Genomic DNA, 22,464 nt, shown 5'->3' with positions numbered 1-22,464 from the left:
GATGCTGAGTGGTGTGGAGACTCTCCATGTGAATACAGCCCATTGTGACGTCACTGCAGCAGCTGGGGGAAGCACCACACTGGACAGACACCAGCAGACATGCTTATCCTGGGAGGGAGGCCGACTCACTCCTCACACTGTGCTGCTTAAACCCAGCGCAGCCGCCTAAAATTATACTGCACCTCCATTCAGAGAATACTCTACACCTCCATATACTCCCCAGACACATTCTCTATCTATCCGGCGAACATATTCGCCACATTTCCACTGAACATGCGCACCATCTACCCACTAAACACACATCACCTGCTCATGAAAAAGTTCCCATCTACTCAGAGAGCTTGAATTTTAACTGAACAGGGAAGACCAGGGTAGAGGTTCAAAAACAAGCAGCACGCATTGGCTGTTACCAGACCGATTCTCTTTCCGACTACATAACAAATTACACAGATTATAGTCATTGACTGGACAACTTTAAGTACACAACACTTAAAACTTTGTTTATTTTAAAACAGAAAATTACACATCACGACTTATGAATTGAGGTTTGCTGCTGCCCTATACCGCATGAACGCTAACACACAATATCAATCTTGCATGGAGACCTAAATGCCATTTAGCTGGGTCACCATGCATGAAAGCAAAAGGGTTCAATTGTCTTGTTTACCGTCATGTTTTGCTTTGCGTCCGTGTATGGGCAGGAGGGGGGAGTTAAGTAGGCTGTAAAACTGCCTAAAAAAGCCGCCCCTCACCTAGACTTGTGAAAGGCTCCAGTTTATTCCACACGCATCTCTTTGTCAGCCCGCCCCAACACCCCCCCGCCCTCGTTCGGAACATTCTGTGAACAAAAGACAGCTCTCTGGAAGGTTCATTCACAAACGGTGGGGGGGGGGGGGGGGGGGGGTCACCGGCAGAGCAGACAGTGCCACTCCCACAAACACAGAGCCACAATGCTGCACCTGAGAGCACAGCTTTCTGCCAGCCTTCACAATGCTTCATCAACACACCCTGTAACTGCCTTTCACCACCACTCCTCACAGGGGCTTTTTGTTAAGGATGAACACTGCAGCAGACCAGGAGAAACACAGGGAAGGGAAGCTGAAGGGAAGTGATCCAGTAGAGCTTGGAAAAGGAGAGCTGTGATTGGTCAGAGGAGGGAGTGGGCAGAGGGTGCCGGGCTGCTGAGGGTCCAGGCCACATGCTTTCCTGCTGGAGACACACACACTGGGAAGCATTGCAATGGTCAAAGCTGGAGTGCAGCTCTGAGCAGCTGGGGCCTGACAGACTGGATGGCAGAGAGAGGGGGTCATGGTAGCATTGGTCTCACTGACTCTCTCTGACACACCGACTCCAGTCACTCAAAAGACACACTGACTAACCTCACTCACAGATATACTGACTCTCAGTTTGACACACTGACTCTCCCTCATTTCCAGTCTCTGACTCTTCCTGTTTGAGGCAGACACTGACTCCTACTCATTCACCAGAAAGGCTGACTAAGGCCTGCTTTCCCCAACCCTCCACCGGAGTCCTGATTGAAATGATGATTTTCAGCTTGCAGCAAACCCAGAGGGACTATGTCGTTATTCTTTCTACAACACCCAGAGGAGTGCTAACCACACTCAGGAGAGGCGGCATAACGTCACCTTACCACTAAACACAAATGCAGTTCACTTCTTCATCCGTTTTGCCTAAAAGGGGATATGCTGTAACCCATTTTCCCAAAAAAAACCTAAGAGCATCACTAGAGAGCATCCTCTTGCTATCTTGCAGTCACAAAGCTGTCTATGCCATCATTTGAGCCCCCTCTGAACCAAGCGAGCATCTCTCTGACTCACCCACAGCAAAGAGCTGCAGCAAAGAAGAAACAGTGGCTCTCAGTAACGCACTCGTGTCAGAAACTCAAGGCACACTGAAAAGTGAGACACCTAACCCACCCTTACTGTGTTAAGCAGCTTTTCAGCTCAAAGGTCACACTTATCAGATCTCAGCGTAACACAATCCATAAAATGTGCTGTTCTCACAGCAAAAAAAAAAAAAAAAAAAAAGGCGCCGTATATATCCAAAGCTAAATCTCACAGTTTATCGACACGGCTTGCTGTGCGATTTTTTTGCAAGAGCAAAACGTTTTAGGAGCAAAATAAATGACCACAACAAACGCAGAGTCGTGTTCAGCAAGCCCTGGAACAGAGTCTTCTGTCCAGGCTCCGATCGGCTTTCTAAAGCGCCCTGAAATCCAGCAGCACCGGACAGCCAGCTGTTCAAACAAACGTTACGTAGCGGCTCTTATGTAATATTGCACCGCAAAGCAAATGCTTAGCATGTCCTCTTATCAACCGCTGTCCGCGATATCGCCTCGGGTTTATTCTCCCTAAACATCCCGATACGTAACGGAGAGAGGTCTGAGATTATGGATTCTGCATACACAGGCAGGATGGAGTCCCGTACTTAGAGGAATTTCCCAGCTGTGACAGAGAGAAGTTTCAGTGCAGGCGGATCAGGGCTGAGGCTGGTGGATGGGGGTGAGAGATGCTCTGTTCAGGTGGGAGCCCCCCCAGGGGGTGGGGGTGTGTGGGGGGGGAGCGGAGGGGTGTCGCGGCTTACCTTGTCGTCGGGGTACATGCTGTTCCGCCGGGTGCCCGGAGCGATTCAGCCGCGGTGGCAGAGAGGGAACGGAACACAGCACCGAGCTCCAGCGTGATGTGACAGACTGGCGGAGCGCCGCGCTGGTGCAACACCCGGGGGGGGGGGCTGTGTGTGTCTGCAGCCGCGCGCATACACACACACACACACAGGAGCACGAGCGCATACACTCCACCCCGTGCACAGACGGCATGAGGAGAGGGAACTGAGACGCTGACGCTCTCTCGCATAAACACACACACGTTCACACACATGTGCGTGAGCGCGCACACTCCAACACATGGAGTGGCATGAGGGGAGACTGAAACGCTGGTGCTTTTTCATATAAACACACGTACACACATGCACGCACACACACACACACACACATGTCAATCCACGTCTGCTGTGGAATGCTAATGAGGTGCTCCCTAAAGACGCTGCCGGCGCCCCTCTCAGTCGAAAGGGGATTACGCAAACCTTTGCACCAAAACGGGCCCCCACTTTCCCCCGGGACACCCAAGAATCCACACAAATATCATCTGTAATCATGGGAGCCAATCAGAGAGAGCCGGGGGGGAGAAGGACGTCTCCTCTCTGGGAGTTAATCCCCTCACACACCCCCCGGCCGTCCTGCTGAGGGAAGCTGAAACACAGCCTGCTGCCTGAAAGCTGGCCTGTAGTGTCAGCACACAGACGAGCCTGTATACACACCACACACACACACCATGGTGTGTCACCACCATCGCTGTTAATCAAGAGTCCCGCTGACAGGGAGGCTGAAAGGAATACTGTACCAGGAACAGCTTAATCAGACCAATACCACCGCACACATCTGACAATCTCAACTCCCCCCCGACCCACTGATATACATTACATAACTACTTCAACACAAGACAGATGTACAGGACGTCTGGTCTGTTTAAAAGGTCAACCAATGACAGGCAGGACCAGGCCGGAGGCCACATGTCCATTGTGGACGTGGCCTTTGCAGATAATGTGTTCAGTTGTTCATTAACAGTTTCAAAACAGAGGTTGTTACCAGAGTGAAGTATGTTTTCTGGGCTACAGAGATAAGACAAAAGGGATTTTCCAATCATGTGTCAACAGTTAGTCACCATTTGTGAAGTCCAGTGCAGGGAGTAGGAGACAAACACAAAAAATTGTAGGAGGAAACTTTATAGCAAAAAAAAAAAAAAAAAAATGCAAGGCATCTCAGCACTCTGTACCGAGTGATTGGTATTCATACCTCTTGTGTGTACAAACAGCATGTGCTTCACCAACACAGCCCAACAAACAGGGAACGGGGACATGCCCTCCCCCCACCAAAGAAAAACTCCTGCACCTTGGAGAGCAGGAAGCTGAGAACAGTGTGACAAACTGCCCCGCCCACTCAGCTGAGAGGCTGCCAGGCACCACTCTTTCACCTGATGACATCACAGCACATGACTGCACACCCTGCATTCCTGATCCTCTTACTGCTCATGACAACAGAGGCGAAAGTTCAGAGACGAGCGCTGTCCTCACACCAGAATGTGCACTCCAACTTCCCCACACAGAACCAGATGATGAGAGCGCGCGCATGTGTGTGTGTGTGTGTGTGTGTGTGTGTGTGCGTGCGTGTAAGAGAGAGAGCGAGCAAAACAGTTACCAGAAGCTACCAGAACGACTGTATGCTGTAAAAAAAAAAATAAATAAAAGTCAAGTTTCCTCAGTTTCAGCTTTCAGATAACCACTTTCATTACATACGAATGAGGGACCCACACCAAAAAAAGTCAGGGCACCTTTCAAATGATACTGTATGCAATACAATCCAGTGGAATCAGATTCTTATCATCGCCATTAAAGGAAAAATAAGGATAGGTTGCAATGTCTTTCACGCTGAGACCAATTAGCTGCGCAGTGGAGATAAACACAGTGTGGCACAGTTTAACGCTGGGTTCACGCGGTCCGGGTCCGCAGCCTCGAGCTCCTGCTGCACGCCGAGGTTCAGGGGGAGGGAGAGGAGAGCTCGCCCCTGCTGCCTGGAGCCTTTGATCTCTTGCGTAAGTGTGCAAATAGGGGAGTGACAGGAGTGCGTGAGCCAGGCCCCGGGAACCAGGCCCCACCCTTTCCGCGCATGCACGGCGCTGCAAACCCGCTCCTGCAGGCAGAGTCAAAGTGCGGAGTCCTCCGCCGCTGCGACCCGATCCTCTCCCAACCTGAACCCGGAGCTAGAGCCGCCCCGCACGGCTCCTTAGTCTGCTGTAACAGCGTGTTATACTCTGGCATGCGCCTTTCTGTATGACTGACCCACGTCAGGTGATGAGGACTAAAGGGAACCTACAGCCAGGTGTACAGCAGCATGTTTTTGAGCAGGGGTGCTGAACCACCGCTAGTTATGCTGGTACTGAGCCTTGTCCTTTCTGTACACATTGTGGCATTGACGCTCCATGGGAGATACTACTTACCATTGCACTGTCTTTGAAAATCGCTATATCACAGAATAAAAACCAAATACACCCAACGCCAGCGATCATCCATAAGTTTTTTGCACCCTAGCTTTGCAGCTATACAGTAAATAACTAGTCCTCCAGATAACAGAGGAAGAAGGCAGATATTTCATTTACAAAATATCCGTTTATTTTATCAACAGAATGAAGGCAGCACAGACGCCGGAGAGGATTATTCCGCGAACTACCTACGGCAGATCCTTTCACGCCCACACAAATTTTAGGAAAATGCTCTCTGTGAACCTGAGTCACTCGGAGCCAGTTCAGACTATCAGCGCCCCTCCCACGTCGTGCTGAGATCTGCGCACAGAAATCGGTTTCCTCTGCCATTAAATGCCATTACTCATCATTACAACCGGGGGGGGGGACGTGTCAGCACACAGGAAAGAGTGGGGTCATTTCCGTTAAGCACAGGGCACGCACTGTGGGCAAGGCAGACTCCCACACACTGCACCTTGCTAAGTGACTAAATAACTCTGCTGAAAAGGGTATTGAAATGACTGCAGAGACCTCATCCACCCTGCAGACCTCTGTCTGAGGGGGTCTGTCTGACAGGTTGGAAAATATGGGGGCCTCGGGACTGTGGTGTTTGGTTTTAATCAGAGAGTGAAAGGGGGAGGCGGGCTGCTGGTGGAAACAAAACACTCAAACACAACCTCTAGCACCCTATCCTTAAGCAGTACAACTTATGAAGAGACGGGCTCTTCGGTTCTGCACTTGAAGCCTTTTACCAAATCACACAGGGTGTTTCTACACCAGGTGACGGTAAGCACCACTCACCACATTTGTTGAAAAGACACCAGTGGGCTACCAGCAAGGAGGGTTCTGATTGGTCAGCAGAGAGCTAAGGACTGCACTTTGTGGATAACAGCAGGAGGAGTGGATGATGCTGCTTCGGTCTACTCAGCTGAATGAACCAGGCAGGCTAGAAGAGTACGAAACTACACCCACGAAGCTGCTGGAATCAGCTGGAGCAGAGTGTACACCGAGACGCTAAGACCAGCTCAGAGCGTGATTAAAGCAATCAAAGATGCATTACGGTAAAGATTTTGACTGAAAAAAATATTCAAAAAATATCAATAAGTTAGGATACCTACTCCAAGTAATCGAATGAGCTGTAAACTACATTGCTATGTAGCAATTATCACCCCAAACATGGTTTCAGTTGGTTTTCACCAGGGTCTGCATCAGATTTTATTTTCAACTCTCAATCTTGAACTCCTTACCTCAGCACTTTCCGCTAAGCATGCTAATGCTAATGCGCCGGTTCCATTTCGATGAATATTCAGCGGCAGGGAACAGTTTAAGAAATGAGGACACGCTCAGAAATCGTGATTCCTGCTGCCACTGCATCCAGAACTACCACTCACCCCCACAGCATATTTTCACACTCGGCAATCAAATAGAATATCAAAAAAAAAAAAAAACGGTTTTAACTCTGCTGCTCCACCACCTACAGGCTTAATTTTGCCCTCAAGACTCTCCAGAACTTCAACTCAATTTCAACTCCCGAGAAGCGGGAGAGGTTTAACGTTCATTCCCGCCAATCGTGCAGGAGCCTGGGAGCTGGGCGTTTGAGAAGTCCCGCTTTAGAGACCTCCAGCTGTGGGACAAAATGAGATTTACGGGCGAGAGCCGAGGGGGACTGCCAACGCAACGTCAAGCGCCGCAGCGTCGAGGAACGGCGGCCGCCGACACGAGAATTAGGAAAGCGCTGCTCACGCTTGCGCGCTAATCGAGTCGGCTAACCGAGCCAGCTGGCACATTTCACGCTGTAAATACAGCCTCTTTTTCTCCCGGAGGGAGAGTGTTGCGCTGGCAGTATGAGGGGGAGAGGGGGCAGGACAGGGGGCTTTCTCCTGCTGCTGACCTGGCCCAGAGGGCAGGGAGGAAACAGGAAACAGCTGAGACGCTCATCTGCAGCCTTTGGTCCGACAGCGAAAAATAAACAAATAGCAAAAGCCAAACCTGGCCAGCCCGCTGCCCTCACGCCCACTCCAGCCAGCCTTGAGCCCTCCACGAGCATTGACTGATAAACTGTGAATGATATTGTGGCTGATGGGACGATCGCTCGCAGTGGATAGGTCTGGCCTAGCGGAATAAACGCCCCAGTTTTTCCCTCTATCTGCCTTATCTGGCTGGGAAGAAGCCAACTGCGCATTTGCACAGAGACACAGGAGCACGCTACTGACTGCGGGCGAGAGTCCACGCCTAACGGAATCAGCCAGCAAACACAATCAGCCACCCGACGCCTGCATTAACTGACAGGGAGAGTGAAGCCAGCGAGCGCCGCGGGTCTCTCCTCCCAGGTTTAAAAGCGGAGCGATTCATCACAGCGGAGCTGCCGCAGCGACGCGCCAAGTGCCTGTGGGAATGAGGACGTCCTGCAGAGGTGGGGGCTCGCCCCGCTCAGGGCGACACGGCCCGACCGGACGGGCGACTTGGACCTTCTCCCTGGGGCCGGAGCCCGACGTGCTCGGCGGCACCTGTTCGGCCGCACAGTAACAGTGCTGTCTGAGAGGCCGCGGGCTTTGGTACAGCGGCGGCTCCGTCTCGGGCCTCCTCGCTGCTGAACGCCCGTGTCTTATTTACACAAGGCTTTGGCACATGCTCAGCTCAAGGCCAGAGCAACCTGCCTGCTGATTACCGAGAGGTGGGGAGAGCTATTCCCCTTTAGCAATGCAGCAGCTCGACTTTCAGAACCAGGAAGCCAGGCCCTTACAGTCCCTGCACTTATGGTAAACAACCCAACATTGTGCAACATGCCAAAACCTCCCGCTTTCAATACTAGTGGCAATTTCTCTTCAGTCAGGCAGATCTTAAATGAAATTTCACTACGTGCTGGGAAAAGTTAAAAAATGGTACAAACAGCTAAACGAGCATATGGCTGACGGTAGCACACTGATACATCTTCTCTAGCTGTGCTCACAGTAAAGCCGTGTCATGCTGGCCCCAGAGAGAGCTGTGGAGCTCTGATGTTGGAGCCAGCTGGAGAGCTCTGGGGTGTACCTGGGTCCAAGCCCGTGGGGGGGACGGGTCCTCTACCCCCTTGGCCCCTCCCTCTCTGTTCACTGCCCGCCCTGGCCCGCCCTGGCCCTCCCTGGGCGCTGCCCCCCCTCCCCCCAGACGTGACCTATTTTCTGTTCACTTTGGGTTCCTTTGTTCTACTGCCACAGGGCAGGGGGACGAGAGCAAAGCCCCACCCTGCGGAGAGAGCTGCTGAGGAGAAGCGCACATGCTAATTTCCCCTCTCTGCTTACTAATCCCGTCTCTGTGGGATCCGGGATCTCTGCATTTCAACTTCACGCGCGAAACGCTGAGGATCAAACCCAGTCGTGATCACGCTGCAGCAAAGTGCCCATGGTAAGAGCTCTCTTTGAAATATCTGGACGTACTCAATGGAAAGGAACAATAATGCATTCAACAAATTTCAAAGCATCAGCACAGTAATGACAAATGAACAGAGATCCACAGCGATCTTTTGAGCTCACGCCTTTACATCCATTCCAAGCCCCGGCATCAGTTTCCCAGAGGAGGTTCAGAGCTCAGTAAGGTGGGCTGCCGTGACGGAGGTTCTCCTCCGGACCTACCTGCAGGTGTTCCGTGGAGCTGCTGCTCAGCTCATCCCCGGATTCTGAGTCGTTGCGGAGCTTCTCCGAGCCCTCTCCCGCCGAGTCGCAGTGAGGCCTGTCCAAGTCCAGATCCAGGGCTGCCCGGCGCCCCTGTGCTGGGGACCGGTTCTGCTCCAGCGCCCTCGGGGTGGGCGACTCGGCCCGCGAGCGAGGCAGCGTGGAGCAGGCGTTGTTGTTGTTCGGGAAGGGGTCCGGCACGCCCTTGCCGTGCCCGGGGCTGCTGGGGTTCTGGTTGGCGTCCCTGGGCAGGGCCGGAGGGGTGAGGGGCCCAGGGGAGGGGCGGCCGAAGCTGGACATCTCCGGCTGCTTGTTCAGGTTCTCGTTGGACCTCCGAATGTCCAGGACGGTGGGCTTGGGCTTGGCGGGCCCGCCCAGGTTCAGGGGCTTCGGGGGTGGCATGAGGGCCTTGCGCACCTCCCGCACATACTGGGCGGGCACGTAGAAGGGCTTGGTGTTCTCGTCCTTCCTCACCTGCCACCAGTCCCCGTTGGTCTTCCTCACCAGCATGTAGCACTCGCCCTGCTTGATAGTCACCAGCTTGTCCTTGGCCTTGTACTCGTAATCGTACTCCACCTCGATGTACACCTGGCCCGGGGCGATGGGCAGCTCGCACCTGCCCTCCCGGTCGGCCATGTTTCTCGCTCGGGCTGTGGCGTTCTCACCGTCCGAGGGCCGGGCCAATCCGCATGACTCGCCTCACCACGCCGCGCTGAGCTGAGCTGCAGGAGAGAGCAGAGCATCACCTTTCAGCGCGTAACACACACACACAACCACTCTACACACCATTAATGATCCTCCGTGGTGTTAATTACAACATTACATTATAGTCATTTATCTAGCAGACGCTCTTATCCAAATCAGCCCATCTGGGTTACAATTTTTTCAAGTTATCCATTATACAGCCGGAAATTTACTGAAGAAATTCTGGGGTAGCTACCTTGCCCAAGGGTACAGCAGCACTGCCCCAGCGGTCAATCGAACCATAAACCTTTTGGTTACTAGCCCTGCTCCTTACCACTATGCTACAACAGCATCCCCACCAGCGCATGCAATGGAAACATTTGGCGGGACAGTCTCTACTTCCTGCCTGTAAGGTGAACGAGCACGGTGGTATTAGCGCTGTAGTAGGACGGCATGTGAAGTATATGTTCATTCTAAATTGGTGTCATGTGCTTTCCTGAATGCCAGGCCACACTGATCACTCTGTCCATTCCACATTCCCTCTTATGATGTCACACATTCCGTTCCCAGAGGTGTGGGATGAGGACAAGAACATCTAGCAAACAAAGGCTCTGACAGACCCTTCCTGGAAATGCGTTTCAGAGCAGGCTTTTTCCTTCCACTGACTTATTCCCTTGAAGGGTCAAATTAACCCTCAAAGGCGGTACTTTCTTTTGAATCCACTTTAGATTTTATTATAAAATTTCATGGATGACTACTGAAGAAAAGGTTACTAGCATAAATCCTGGACCTGAACAACCGCTGGAGTATACCCTTAGGAAATACAAACTGTCACATTGGACCGGGCTGACTCCTATCAAATAGTAATACTGTCATATCCTCATTCCTCCTTGAAACAGAAAGATGAGTCACTTCTGATAACACTGATCAACCTCTTTAACTCAGGAGTAGCGTTCACGTGCTTCCCTCCCAAGCGTCAAGCCAGTTACTAGGTCAACATTTCACTCAAAAACATCTCTACTGTGCTTTGTTTCTGTGGTTTTTGTGTCTTTAAACGTAACTTGTTGATGCGTGTCCCTGGCAAAAAGGCAACATATAAGCTGGTGCTGCCAGCTGCTGCTGTCCCCAAATCCTTTTGACTCCGAGGGTGCTGTGAGGTGACACCCTCCCAGTCCCGCAGCTCGACTGTCTCGGCGACCTTTGATCGCGAATCGGCTCAGCTTACCAGGGGAAACCTCAGCGGGCACCACTGGCAGCTTCCAGGTCAGCTGACTTCAGCACCAATGCTACGGGGGGGGGGGGTGTGTCCACCCCGTTGACCAAGCCACAGGGACACTGAGAAACCCGAGCTCCTGCCCGGCTGAAAGTGTGCGGTTATATACTACTACATTACTCATCACTACGCCCTGCGGTGTTAGCATGGGTTATATTTACACCCCACCCACAACATAAATGTACCCTTTTAATCCGAACCAGAGCGTGTTTAAAACTCCAGACTATTTCCTTATCCTATCATATGCAATGTTATTATGGTATGTAGTAGATTATTACCTCACGAGGACAGCCACAGAGTTCAGGGAACACAAACTCAGGGCTTTAGTACCGCGTATATTTTACATGCCCTTACCCAGCAGGCCATTGCGTGAGAATGCCTTCATGTCAGAAGTCTATTACTGCTCTCTGCACACTGGTGTTTTCCCTAACATGTCACTTTGATGGGATTTCATCCTAACTTGAGGCCTCATTACAGCCTCCATTCCGGGAGCCGCACATTCTTCAGCATAACCACTCGCGTATTTTTGCCCCGCTCCGTGCCAACGCCCAGCAGTTAACCGGTTTCAGCCGCTCTCTCACGCCTCACCTCGAGACCCCCCGACGCCACGCCGGAGTGGGTAAATCCGAGGCAGTTTTGGGCCTCCCAAAACACTCACATCAACAAAAAAAAGGGTGTAGTGCAAAGCCGTGAGGTTGCCGGTTCGATTCCCAGGAGGGCCACAGCTGCTGTACCCTGGAGGAAGCGACATCACCCAAATTTCTTTTCCGGAAAAAAAAAAAAAGCTATATAAATGGGTACAACATAAGGCGTGGAAAATTGCTCTCCATTTAAGGGCATCTGGTTATGAAATAATACAACATAACTTGACACATTCAGCACTACCCTGGACTGTCCTCTCAAACACAGGAAAAAGCACAGCTGAAATCCTCCATGTGTCTGTGACAGCAGCAGCAGCTGGTGCAAACCGCCTGCATGTACCTGCATCAACGCTGCGGGCCCTCTCCCCCTCCTCCCACAGCCTGCGCTCACTGCAGCCGGGGGATAAATACCGCGTCTCCGTTTTGGACTTGACTCTCAGCCCTAGCCCCACTAAATCAATGTTACAGCTCATAACCTCCAAGTGCATTACCACCTGCATTGAGTTTCAAATGAATTTAGGCCTGCTCTGCAGAACAACAGACCTGTCACTCACACAGCATCGTTACTGCAATCGCCATGTGCACCGGAAGGGAAGCCACAAGAGGAGCTCTGTAAACTGAGGATCAATAACGTGCGGTATCTGACGGCCGGATCAATACAAACCCCTCAAAACTAACCTCTCAGCCCTGAAAGCACGATAACCCAATCACACGGTCATCAGGAGGTAAATTAAAATTACTGATTTGAAAATTCGCTTGATTTTGATATCTTCTAAATGACGAGCACCAGCACTGATGAACTGCACTGGATTTAATCCTAATTGGGGCACGTCAACAACTCCAGAAGAACTGGCACATCGCCTTGGATTAAGACGCACCGAATCAGCCCCTGTTAGAGTTTCTCAGAGAATCGCTCCGAGCAGAAACCCAAGCGCAGAGATAGCAACTCGTGGGCCCCCCGATAACAGTCCCACGGCTCCTTCATTTCTCCTGCAGCAAACCCCAGCATATTAATGCTGCCGGTGCGGGGCTTCAGGAGAGATCTGATTTGCCAGACCGTTCAGGCCACCGCTCCCACTTTCAGACCCGCTCCTCAGTGAGGGGCAGCCAGGCAGAACAGCACAAAGGCTGCACTCCATTTCAACCTAATCCCTGCGCCGAGAGCCGACCAGCCGAGAGCTGTCTGCTCTACATGAAGACACATCGCCAGTCAAAGGTCTTCATACAAAACCTGCCCACAATGAATCTGCAACTGATTGAAACTGTTACACTCAATATTGTGCAAGATGTTGTTTTCTGTGCTCCTCATTTCACTGTTATAATGGATTTCAGACTAAGAACCAGTATTTCTGATTGTATGTCATTATTATCACTTGCATAAAGCAACCAAGTCTACATATCATCCAGTTCACTTACAATGGAGGCAGAGCATAAAATGGTACTTTGCAGCTCAGCACTGAACCGTCTGAAAACAACCAATGAATATGGACGTATGTGACATCGATCAGACATCCTATAAGCCCTGCAATGGTTAAAATGAGCTATTCGACAACAATATAAATTTATGTCTCAGTACTAGAATAAATAAGTAAGGTATCAATATCGGTGCACCCCTAAATAAAACCACACCCTCACAGGCAGAAGGACTGCATGCCATGCTTATATGTGTTCACATTTAAAAAACAAAGTCTGTTACAAAGAGTGTAACAGTACTTGTGCAAATGCAATGTACAAAGACTCTTTAAATCAAATTCTAGCTCCCTCCAGAACAAAGGAGCTCATCTGAAGCAGCGCTGATAACATTGAAGTTTGTTCTGAACAAAACAAACTTGTTTAGCTGTTGCTGGCGCATGTGACTATGCTGTTTGAAATGTGAGGATCCAATCACAGGCGCAGAACGTGACGGACACAACCAATAAACACACCCCTTTTTACTAAATTGAATTCACTTCAGGAACACAAAATCTCTACGCCCACAGCATGAGCCAGAACAAACATTTGATTAATATTTACTTTGATTTGTAGGTCTCGACAGACAGCGCCCTGCAGAGGCCGTCAAAATATTATTGTTGGGGGGGGGGGGGGGGTTTAACTGAATCTGAGGTTTAGCACTGGTATCCTCTGATAATGAGGAAAAGCACTGAGGCAATTTATTAGCTTGCAAAACACAAATATTCTGATGAACCAACAGTTTCTGTTGAATTGATTGCTCTGGGACCTGTCGCACTAAAACAACTCCAGCACAACTTATGAGGGACTGGCAGTTGCTAAGACTGGGGAAGAGATGTCCCTTCATCAACCAAACCGCAGTGCACAAACTGCTAGGCCAAATTCACCGCCGTCAGCACATCTCACTTACACTCGCCCTCGAGCGCAACATTATGCCCCAAGACAGCCGCTAACTGTAAGTCTTCCAAATTATAACACTCCTTACATGAATGATTTTCAGTGATTTTTAAAAACGAATTCCATATTTTAAATCTAGAGAAAGAAACATACCCACACACTGTTGAAAGCTAAGTGATTTATAACAAAAGGATCTTTCGACCCACACTTTCTTCCATTAGCTGCCAAACTGACGAAGACCACGCAGGTCAAAACATTGTCCTTTTATGATTAACCATGTGGAAGCATTTAACATTGTGTGGGTGCATTTTTTTCCAAGTTAATAACTGCTTGTTAGCACATTACCATATGCTAATTACTGGATGTGTGCGTGGTTTCCTTTTCATCCATGCAGATTTGAAATCCCCCCCCCCCCCCCCCCCCCCCATGGAGAAGAATGCAATGAGTTCCGTTAACCCTGAACACTACTCTGCAGGAAAACTAACAGATTTTCCCTTACTGCCTTGGTGGTTTATCTGTATGTAGCCATAAATTAAACCTCCCACTGAATTTTATTCATTCTTGTTGGGGCATGAATGTGGAAGAACCTGACCTTGAGGTGAGGATGTCCAACACAAGCATGTGATTCCTGCAACATGAAAATGTTGATTTATGATTCTTTTATTATAGTTATGGCTTTAGAGTGTGATTTTCAATAAAGGAGAAATGACAGGTGTGACAAAGCCCAGGGAATTATCAGTACGCATTAACAAAAAGTGAGGGGGGGTTCAACAATAACCACACCTACGCAAAAACGCTGAACATAAAGACACGCTGAATCCTCTTTAATTCAGGTTTAACTCCTTCCCCTTCCCTCACTGTTTCTTCCTCTTCTACAGAAAATTATCCCAAGTAAGCAAAACGGATCACACTGTAAATCACCCAGAGTCAGCAGTATGATGAGCCTCCAGTTCATTTAAAATCCTCCCCAGCCGAACGATCTCACCATCCACACTCATGCATGAAAACTGATAGGAGTCACGGTTAGTTGCCTCATGTGGCATTAGTACGTTGCAGGGCCCTTCTACGCTGTGGAGCGAGCTGCTGTTGGGCCAGCTTCACCCGTGCTTTTGAGTCCCCTTCACTTCTGTGTAAATGGGTCCCGCCATAAACCGGGCAGACCCCGTTTAAGGGCCCCCATTTGCAGACGAAGATAGAAATGACTGGGCGTTGCGGGCTATTTACGAAGAGCGGTCATGTAACTGCCCCTGACAGCAAACAACCTATTGAAAAGCCGGTCTCTGCACTTCATTTAGACACCCTCACTAATACACTGCGGTCTGTGTCTTTGTTCTCTCAACAAATACGGCTAACTGATCAAGCCACTAAGCACACCCAAGGAGCAGGATGTATTGAGAATATAAACATATTTCCACATTATGGCACTGAGACGTATCAGCTGACCACATAAAACATTTACCAATGGAAAGGACAGCAATTATTGCAATCAACTTCTGATGAGGGTGATTCAACAAGTAAAACTAAAAAAACAGGACTGAACATGTGGAGAGGCACCAAAGTGACCTGGGATGGGAAGCTCCTGTAAGTGAGTTGCCATCACCATGCCAGGAGGAGCAGATTCAGCAACCTACAAATAAATGACAGATATACTGTGGTGGGAAGGCACCAACACTGCTGATCTGACATGGAATACAAAGGCAGCAATGGCCGGCGAGCTTGGCCACAGTGATAAATCTCACAGTCATGATGCATTACTTTGAAATCCATCTTGAAATGCATCTGCAACGAACTTGCACAGACATGAAGTGATGGCCCTGTGATTGCACGTTACCTGTGTGGTCCAGACATGAAATATGTGCAGAGCACGGTTAACAGAGGCTGCCTTAGAATTCATGCACTCAGCCGTGGACATGAAGCACCGCCAAAGCTTCGTAAACGGGGGACCAAATGTAACAGAGCCCAATCGGTGGTGGCAAGATATTGAGCAGCCATCTGAGGAACGAAAAGGCAAGAGGCCAATTTACTGTACGAGCTGGACGGACCGATGACACGCAATGCTTCGTTTTGGCAGGGCAGCTGAAAGAGGCCCTAAGCTTCCAATCTCCTGGAGGTGCTGCAAACAGCACAAGCCTGTCAAATGACTGGTAGCGGTAGTGGACCCGGTGCTGTAATTCTATATGAATAGAAAATGGCCTTGCTGAATGGCCACACTATACATACCGCATTCCCACCTCTGGTTACATCACCTTCTCCCGCAGCTTAAATCAACAGACTTCCCTTGTTCTACAGGACTCCCTGTCCACAAGATCTACAGCGGCAGCCAGAGCTGTATTATCCTGCTCTGAATCCTTCTCTCCAAAATAGCGAACTCCTTTCAAACACAGAGCCTTACGTAACCGACCACCCCTGTTACAAGTACCACTGTGTGAAATGAAGTCACGGGGAGGCTTTTCTGGAATCTGGGGCAAAAGGGTGACACATTATTGCCATGCTCAAACTTCCTGAATTGAGACAGGTTTAAATTATTACTAAAAAAAGATTAGAACGGGTTTGACACCCAATAGCGCGGAATAATAAAAAAAACACTGACACACAATCTGTGTTTTCAGTTTCCTCCAACATTTCCGCCTCGATTTTGCCAGCGGGGGAACAACGGTCCTATGGGTATTTGAGCAGATGGATGCACTAGTGAGCATAAAGGAAACCTAAATTCACACCCACGTGTTGTTTACCCCAATTTCAGACTCATACTCACTTAAGTAATTATTTATCAGACACTGTTTTACCTCAATCTCGCTATTTTACAGAAAAGGTAGTATGGCCGCATGTGGCTATTCCGCAATTATTCTGCTATAATTAATAAACATGGGTCTGTTTGATGTCACCATGTAAATTGTGCACGGTTCATTTCCTTGCAGAACTAAGATCATGGAGGGGTGCGAGCACAATAGATGCTGCATGATACGCAGATCGCAAGCTTTACAGTGCGAGCTTGGGCGGGTCAAATAAGGCAACGGACAAAAACGTCAATAAATGTCTCCATTGATTTAAGACGCGAATTTGAAAAATCTACCCCGGTTGTTAGCACTGGGGCACTTGTCAATTTTAAAGGAAATCCGTACGGAATCCAGCCAAACTGGGACGCATAGCCCGAGAGGCAGCCCACAGCACCGTAAACCTCTTTACAGCGCCGAAAGAACATGCCGTTTCATATCTTTGTTCTAGTGATTCATTCAAAAACAGAAATAACACTGACATAGCAATCCAGCGAGCTACATCTTGCTAACATGCATGGCAGGCATAACAATAACAACAGCAACAACAATGATAATTTAACGTTAGATAGCAACAATTAAGAGAAATAAACACTACAGCCTCTCTCTACCCCGAAGAATCAGAAATCTTCCTCGTCGTCCCATTGACAAAGGATCAGGGACATGGGTCTTCGCGCCGTCGTTTGTGATCGAAACCAAGTTTAGGTGAGCCGCTGTGACTTTGGGACTGAAACCAACACAATCACAACACAATCCGCCAGCTGTTAGGTGTTAGATCTGTTAACCTGCTACAAAATTGAGCAGCTAACGTTGAATATGATCCTTCGAGTAAAACAAATAATTTAGCAAGCACCAACAGTTAGCGAAGGTATCGATCGCATGAACACGTCGGCTGTCGTTGGTTTTCACACTATTTTATTTTGCCACTCAAGTCCCTGCCCGTTCGCATACAGAAATCCCCAGGACCTAGCTAAGGTTAGCCAAGAACAGACACCTGAGCAGAGATTTAAATCCCCCCCCCCAACAACATTTCGTGACTCGGATCTATCCAATGTGTTAAAAACAAGACTTGTGCAGCGTGAACAGCATATTTCCATATTGTAGTTCCTACAATAAAACAATGTGATCAAACATGATCAGTGATTTTGGAACACGTTTTAGCTAGTTACCGAAGGAAAATGTACTAAACTATAATGTAAGCAGCACAGGTACTAGATTGTGTAGCTAACTTTCCTAGCTCCCCCTTTCTCCAACTTGCTAGCTCACTATCAGGATCGGCACGGCGCCTTTCCCGTCTCTGGTCTGGCTGGCAAGATCGAACAGGTTCATTTTTTCCCAGGAAGGAACAAGCAATCATCTCGCTAACGTTAGTTAGCTGGTTTACTTGCTGCCTAAAATGAGATAATTAGCTAACAAAGTCCTACAAGGATCTGGCTAACCAGACAACGTTAGCGAACTCATTTTTCCTCGCTGCGGTCAATAGGTTAGCTAGCTAGCTAACTAACCAGCTAGCCAGCTATAGCCTAGTCAGATCTACTGTTGTGGCATGCAATATTCGTCGTCTTAAGATGCGTCATATATCTTGAGTTACTAACCTTGTGTTTTCACGTGGGTATTCCGTTCAGGAAAGCATGCCGGCACGGCGATTAAATAAATAAATAAAAACTTTCCCCGTCTTGTTCGTCCACTCTCAGGTCCGCACAGTGCGGTGCCTCTCTCCGGCGTCGGCAGCAAACAGTCCCTCCGCCTCGTTTCCACTCAACCTGACGCTCCGGACTGTGCCTCAGCCTGCTCTCCCTCCCCACTAACAATGGTGATGCACGATACTGCAGGCGCTCTGATTAGACCAAAGGCAGCCCATGCGTCTTTAGATTTGCAAGGACGGAGTATTGGCACCATCTTGTGTTTGGAACGGGAAAATACTCACATTTGGGACTGAAACGCGCGTCCTAGTGGAGAATAATATGCATACATTTAAGGTGGGTATGTAAGTTGCCATAGACTAGAGCGTCGGGCAAGCACGGAAAGAAATGTTGCTGGTGTAGGCCTATTTGTCCCAAAACTTGCTCTAAAATCAATAACATATTAGCTGTTTTGATTAATTACACGAAAACATAAACCATTAGACTCGTCAGGGCCTCTAGTGTCTGGTGGTCAAAGAGCAAAACGAGATAATTGCTCTGCCGACAATTAAGAACAGTCTGAAGACGAGAAATCTTTTGAGTACATATATGCTATAGTGTATTACAATGCATGCCGAGTATGTGTTTATAAATGCATACGTTTTCTGTCTTTTTGTGCGAGTAGCATTAACCTCAAAGCTAAGAAAACATCAATCAGTGGAAAAGCACCGAGGGGTATTATGAATAATACCTTTAGTGCATTCGTGCATTTCAGATCTGAAGTGTTCCTGTTCTTGAAGTGTCCTCTCAATTTCTGTGCAATTTGAGCAACCAGTTTCAAGCTGTGTGTCCCCACAAGTTTATCCAATAAAAATTAAGGGATATGATAAAAAAAAAAAAAAAACTAAAGAGTGTGGTAATTGCAGAAAGCTAGACACAAAATTCCATATCTGGACCCTCTGCATCTCTCTTTAAACAAGTGTCAGTGTGAGGGATAGCTTGTTTTGCCAAAACGGACTGACATCTGAGTCTTTTCACATGTTTTCACATTTTCTGATGCATTCTTCAGATTGCAGACACAAGCCATCTGGATCACATTCAGATCAGAAACAAATACTTTTGCTGCCAGGGATTATGCGCTATAGTTGCTAAAATAAGGTAGCATAAAGGTAGTATGGGCAGTATAATGATTGCAGCCCAGTGTCACAGGTCATGAAAAAGTTTTATCTTACCTCATACCTGAAACCTTTCAGTAAAACTAACCCAGATCTGTTCATTGTGACATTACATTATAAACTAATAAATATGCTTTTTGCATTTTTTTTCTGATTTGACATACAGATGCTGCCATGATCTAAGACATATTTCCCAAGTAATTTCAATTTTTTTTTTGCTAAAAATGCTGCTCTAGTTAAATACAGTATATAAATGGTCATCAGTGTAAGTCTTAATGCAAAACTCAGTGCATGATGAATACATCTTAATCTTAAAAAGTGATTTGTATCACGCGTAGTGTTTTTGCAGCCTTGATGCCATAGTCTTAAAATTTTACATTTTCATTTATTCGAGCAAAACTATAAGCCTGGCTGGGGAACTTGGATGTCTTCTGTTTTAAATCTTCTTATTACAATTCATCAGGAGTGTAAATACACTTGGAGGCCACCGTCTCTCAGCGGTCTTGACAGGACTGTTAAGGGTTAAGTGAATTTGGAGCACACCCAGTTGGGCTTGTGTTTACTGCTGCCCCTGGTCTGCGGAGGTAAAGGGCAGGAGACCCTGAACATTCAAGCGGCTTCGCAGAGAGAGATGCTGTGCTCTGTGGTTCCATTTTTTCCCACCCTGCTTTTTTCTTGTTTGCGCGCCTTATACAATGGCCCCGGGGTCAGAGATGAACGATGACGTGCAGGAAGCACGTTCTTATTTCCTTGACTTTTTTATGCAAATGCAGCTACTGTATTTCATTTAGGGTGGGGTATAGGGGAAGAAGGCGTTCTCAGTGTGGCCAGGTTTAAGGAATTTCCCCACTTCCATGCCAGCAAAGAAAATAAAGAATATCAGTCTGGGTGAATTATTTGGGAAAAAAAACATTTCTTTTATATACATTTTATCAATTTTAACCTGTAAAATTTCATCAGATGAGATATTGTCTGAAAAAATCTTTCATTCAAAGAAATACAATAGCTCTACTGCCCATGAATTTCCTTGGCAATATCAGTTTATCCAAGCAGCATTATGCTATTCAAATAACTGCAGATATTTGATTGTTGAATGACTGTAAAATCATTCCACTAATACTAATCCAGCTTACTGTGGTCTATTTACTTCTTATACATTTAACCACACCTTATACAAATTCCCAGGCTGTGTGATACCGACCTGCTGCTCGTTTGCCAGGCTGCTGTAGTCTGTAGAATAGCAGTTAAGTAACACTCTCTGAGCAGTTAACATGACAGTATTTCGAAAGCCAAAGCTCTTTATTAAGGGGTGTAAACTTTAAATCCAGAAACAAACACATCTGTTGCAATCAGCCTCCTCTTCATATAAATGAACACTGTTTTTCAAAGAAAATGCTGGGAAATTGTGAAACTCTGTGATGACAGGTATTCACCACATAGTCATTCATAACTCCAATCTGAAGAGAGGCACAATGCACAACACTAATGCACCATCTTCACTCATGACTGACTAAAAATAACCATACATCACACCAACCTGGCGTACCCCACTGGCAGGTAATACGTATGAAAAACTGCACTGCAGAATGAAAATAAAACCATTACAAGGTACAGAACATGGCTATGTTTCCATCATACTGTCGTGTATAGGGGCATGCAAATGCACACACACTCAGATTGTCAACTCTCTTCTCTCTAAGAGTACAGGATGGGAAGTTGACACTCTCAGTATTAAACGCTAACTAAAGTGGTATCCACTGCGCTTGTTGCAGTGTTTCTCCACATGGACTCCCAAAGGTTGACTTCTAGTAGGCATACTTCCAGCGGAAACACAGCCTGCGCCTTGAAGCTTGATAAAGAAAAATATCCAGTGCAGACGTTATCTCAAGAAAAGTTAATTTAGGATTGTATGGTACAAAGGTTGGTGTGTTGAAAACATCTGCAGCCAAGTACAGTACAGTCCGTGTCATTAAAATCACTTTACATCAGTCAACTGTCACTTCACAAATTTCTCACTTAGGGGAGTCAAACCCCCTTCAGAAACACTTTGACTTGACTGAATTTAAAAAGACAACTCTGCTTGTTTTATAATTATTTAATCACACATAATTTACATCATGCAGTCAAATCAAAAGTAGGTGACATCACCAAAATCCTCCTCAGAACCCTTGATCCCTTCATGTGCCCATAATCTCTCGGAATGATCCGGTACCACAGTCCACTGGTGGAATTTACGCTGTCAAAAAAACTTTGTCGATATTACACAGTAATACACTTAAGCGGCTTTATTTTTAAATTAATGAAAATCATTTCGTTGATCACCATGAACAAACAGCTGTCTTTTTTTTCATTTTATTCTTGTTCAATTTCTGGAGGAAAACCTGGGCAAACAAGCACTTTGAAGGATATACATGGCAACTCATTTAACTTGGTGCACATAGAGCATTATCCTGTCCAAGCATTTTAGCCGTAGCCAAGAGCAATATCTCCAACTGTAGATTTGTGGCAATCCATGTAACTATTTAAATAATGTTTAAATCCACATCAGAGCTCTCAACCCAGAGTGCATAAATCCAGTGGAGAAATACTGGCCTTTATTCTAACAGGTAACCAACAACTGAGCATGTTTTAACATTCGAAGTGTAAAAGCCTATTTCAGGCAGATGTTTAGTGCAGCTCTATTCGGAGAGGACTGTTAAAGTGCTACATGTTAAATACAATACCTTATTTTAGGGATGAAGGAGTTACTTTCAAGCATTTCTGTTGCTGTAGTTACACACAAAAAAAGCTGCTTACTGTTTACTGATTTATAGCCAATCTATTCTCTTTTTCTGTCTCCTCCTACGACCTTCATAATCACAGGTGAATATTGTTCTAACATGACCGTGAGTGGTTTTGCACTTGGTTTTTTTCATGACCGCATCACGACTTGGTTGACGCTTCAGAATTAAAATACAACGGCATATTGTCGGAAGCCTTCTTTCATAGAAGGAAATCAACCAGCGCATGTGGATCTAAAAAAAACCATCATGATGAAAGAGTAAAAGATCCAGGGCTCCAGATTAGCCAGCTTTGAATAAATACCCCATTCTTACAGAGTGCGGAGAAGCAACGCCCCCGGGCCCCTATTCGTCTGATTGGCTGATCAGATAGAGGGGCCAGCCGTCACGCGACAGGACTGGAGACACAGACGCCAATCCCTCAGG

General features: G+C 47.5%; 1 protein-coding gene across 8 annotated transcripts in view; it reads right to left on the bottom strand.

Annotated features, from left to right (window-relative positions):
- The window catches only part of LOC118771442 (rho GTPase-activating protein 12-like), a 61,421-nt gene extending 43,165 nt beyond the window's left edge, over nt 1–18,256 (bottom strand). For all 8 annotated transcript variants that reach the window (XM_036519441.1, XM_036519442.1, XM_036519443.1 and 5 more), the window contains exons 1-2: nt 18,057–18,256; nt 8,705–9,465 (exon numbers count right to left, since the gene is read on the bottom strand). In XM_036519441.1, coding sequence (XP_036375334.1) covers nt 8,705–9,379 — 675 coding nt within the window. In that variant the 5' untranslated portion in view covers nt 9,380–9,465; nt 18,057–18,256. The remainder of the gene's footprint in view (nt 1–8,704; nt 9,466–18,056) is intronic.
- Nucleotides 18,257–22,464: the final 4,208 nt, after the last annotated feature.

This window comes from Megalops cyprinoides, chromosome 24 (genome assembly GCF_013368585.1).
Source record: "Megalops cyprinoides isolate fMegCyp1 chromosome 24, fMegCyp1.pri, whole genome shotgun sequence".
Lineage (NCBI taxonomy): Eukaryota > Metazoa > Chordata > Actinopteri > Elopiformes > Megalopidae > Megalops > Megalops cyprinoides.
The sequence above is the reverse complement of the archived record's forward strand: the minus strand, read 5'-3'. Positions and strand labels throughout refer to the sequence as shown.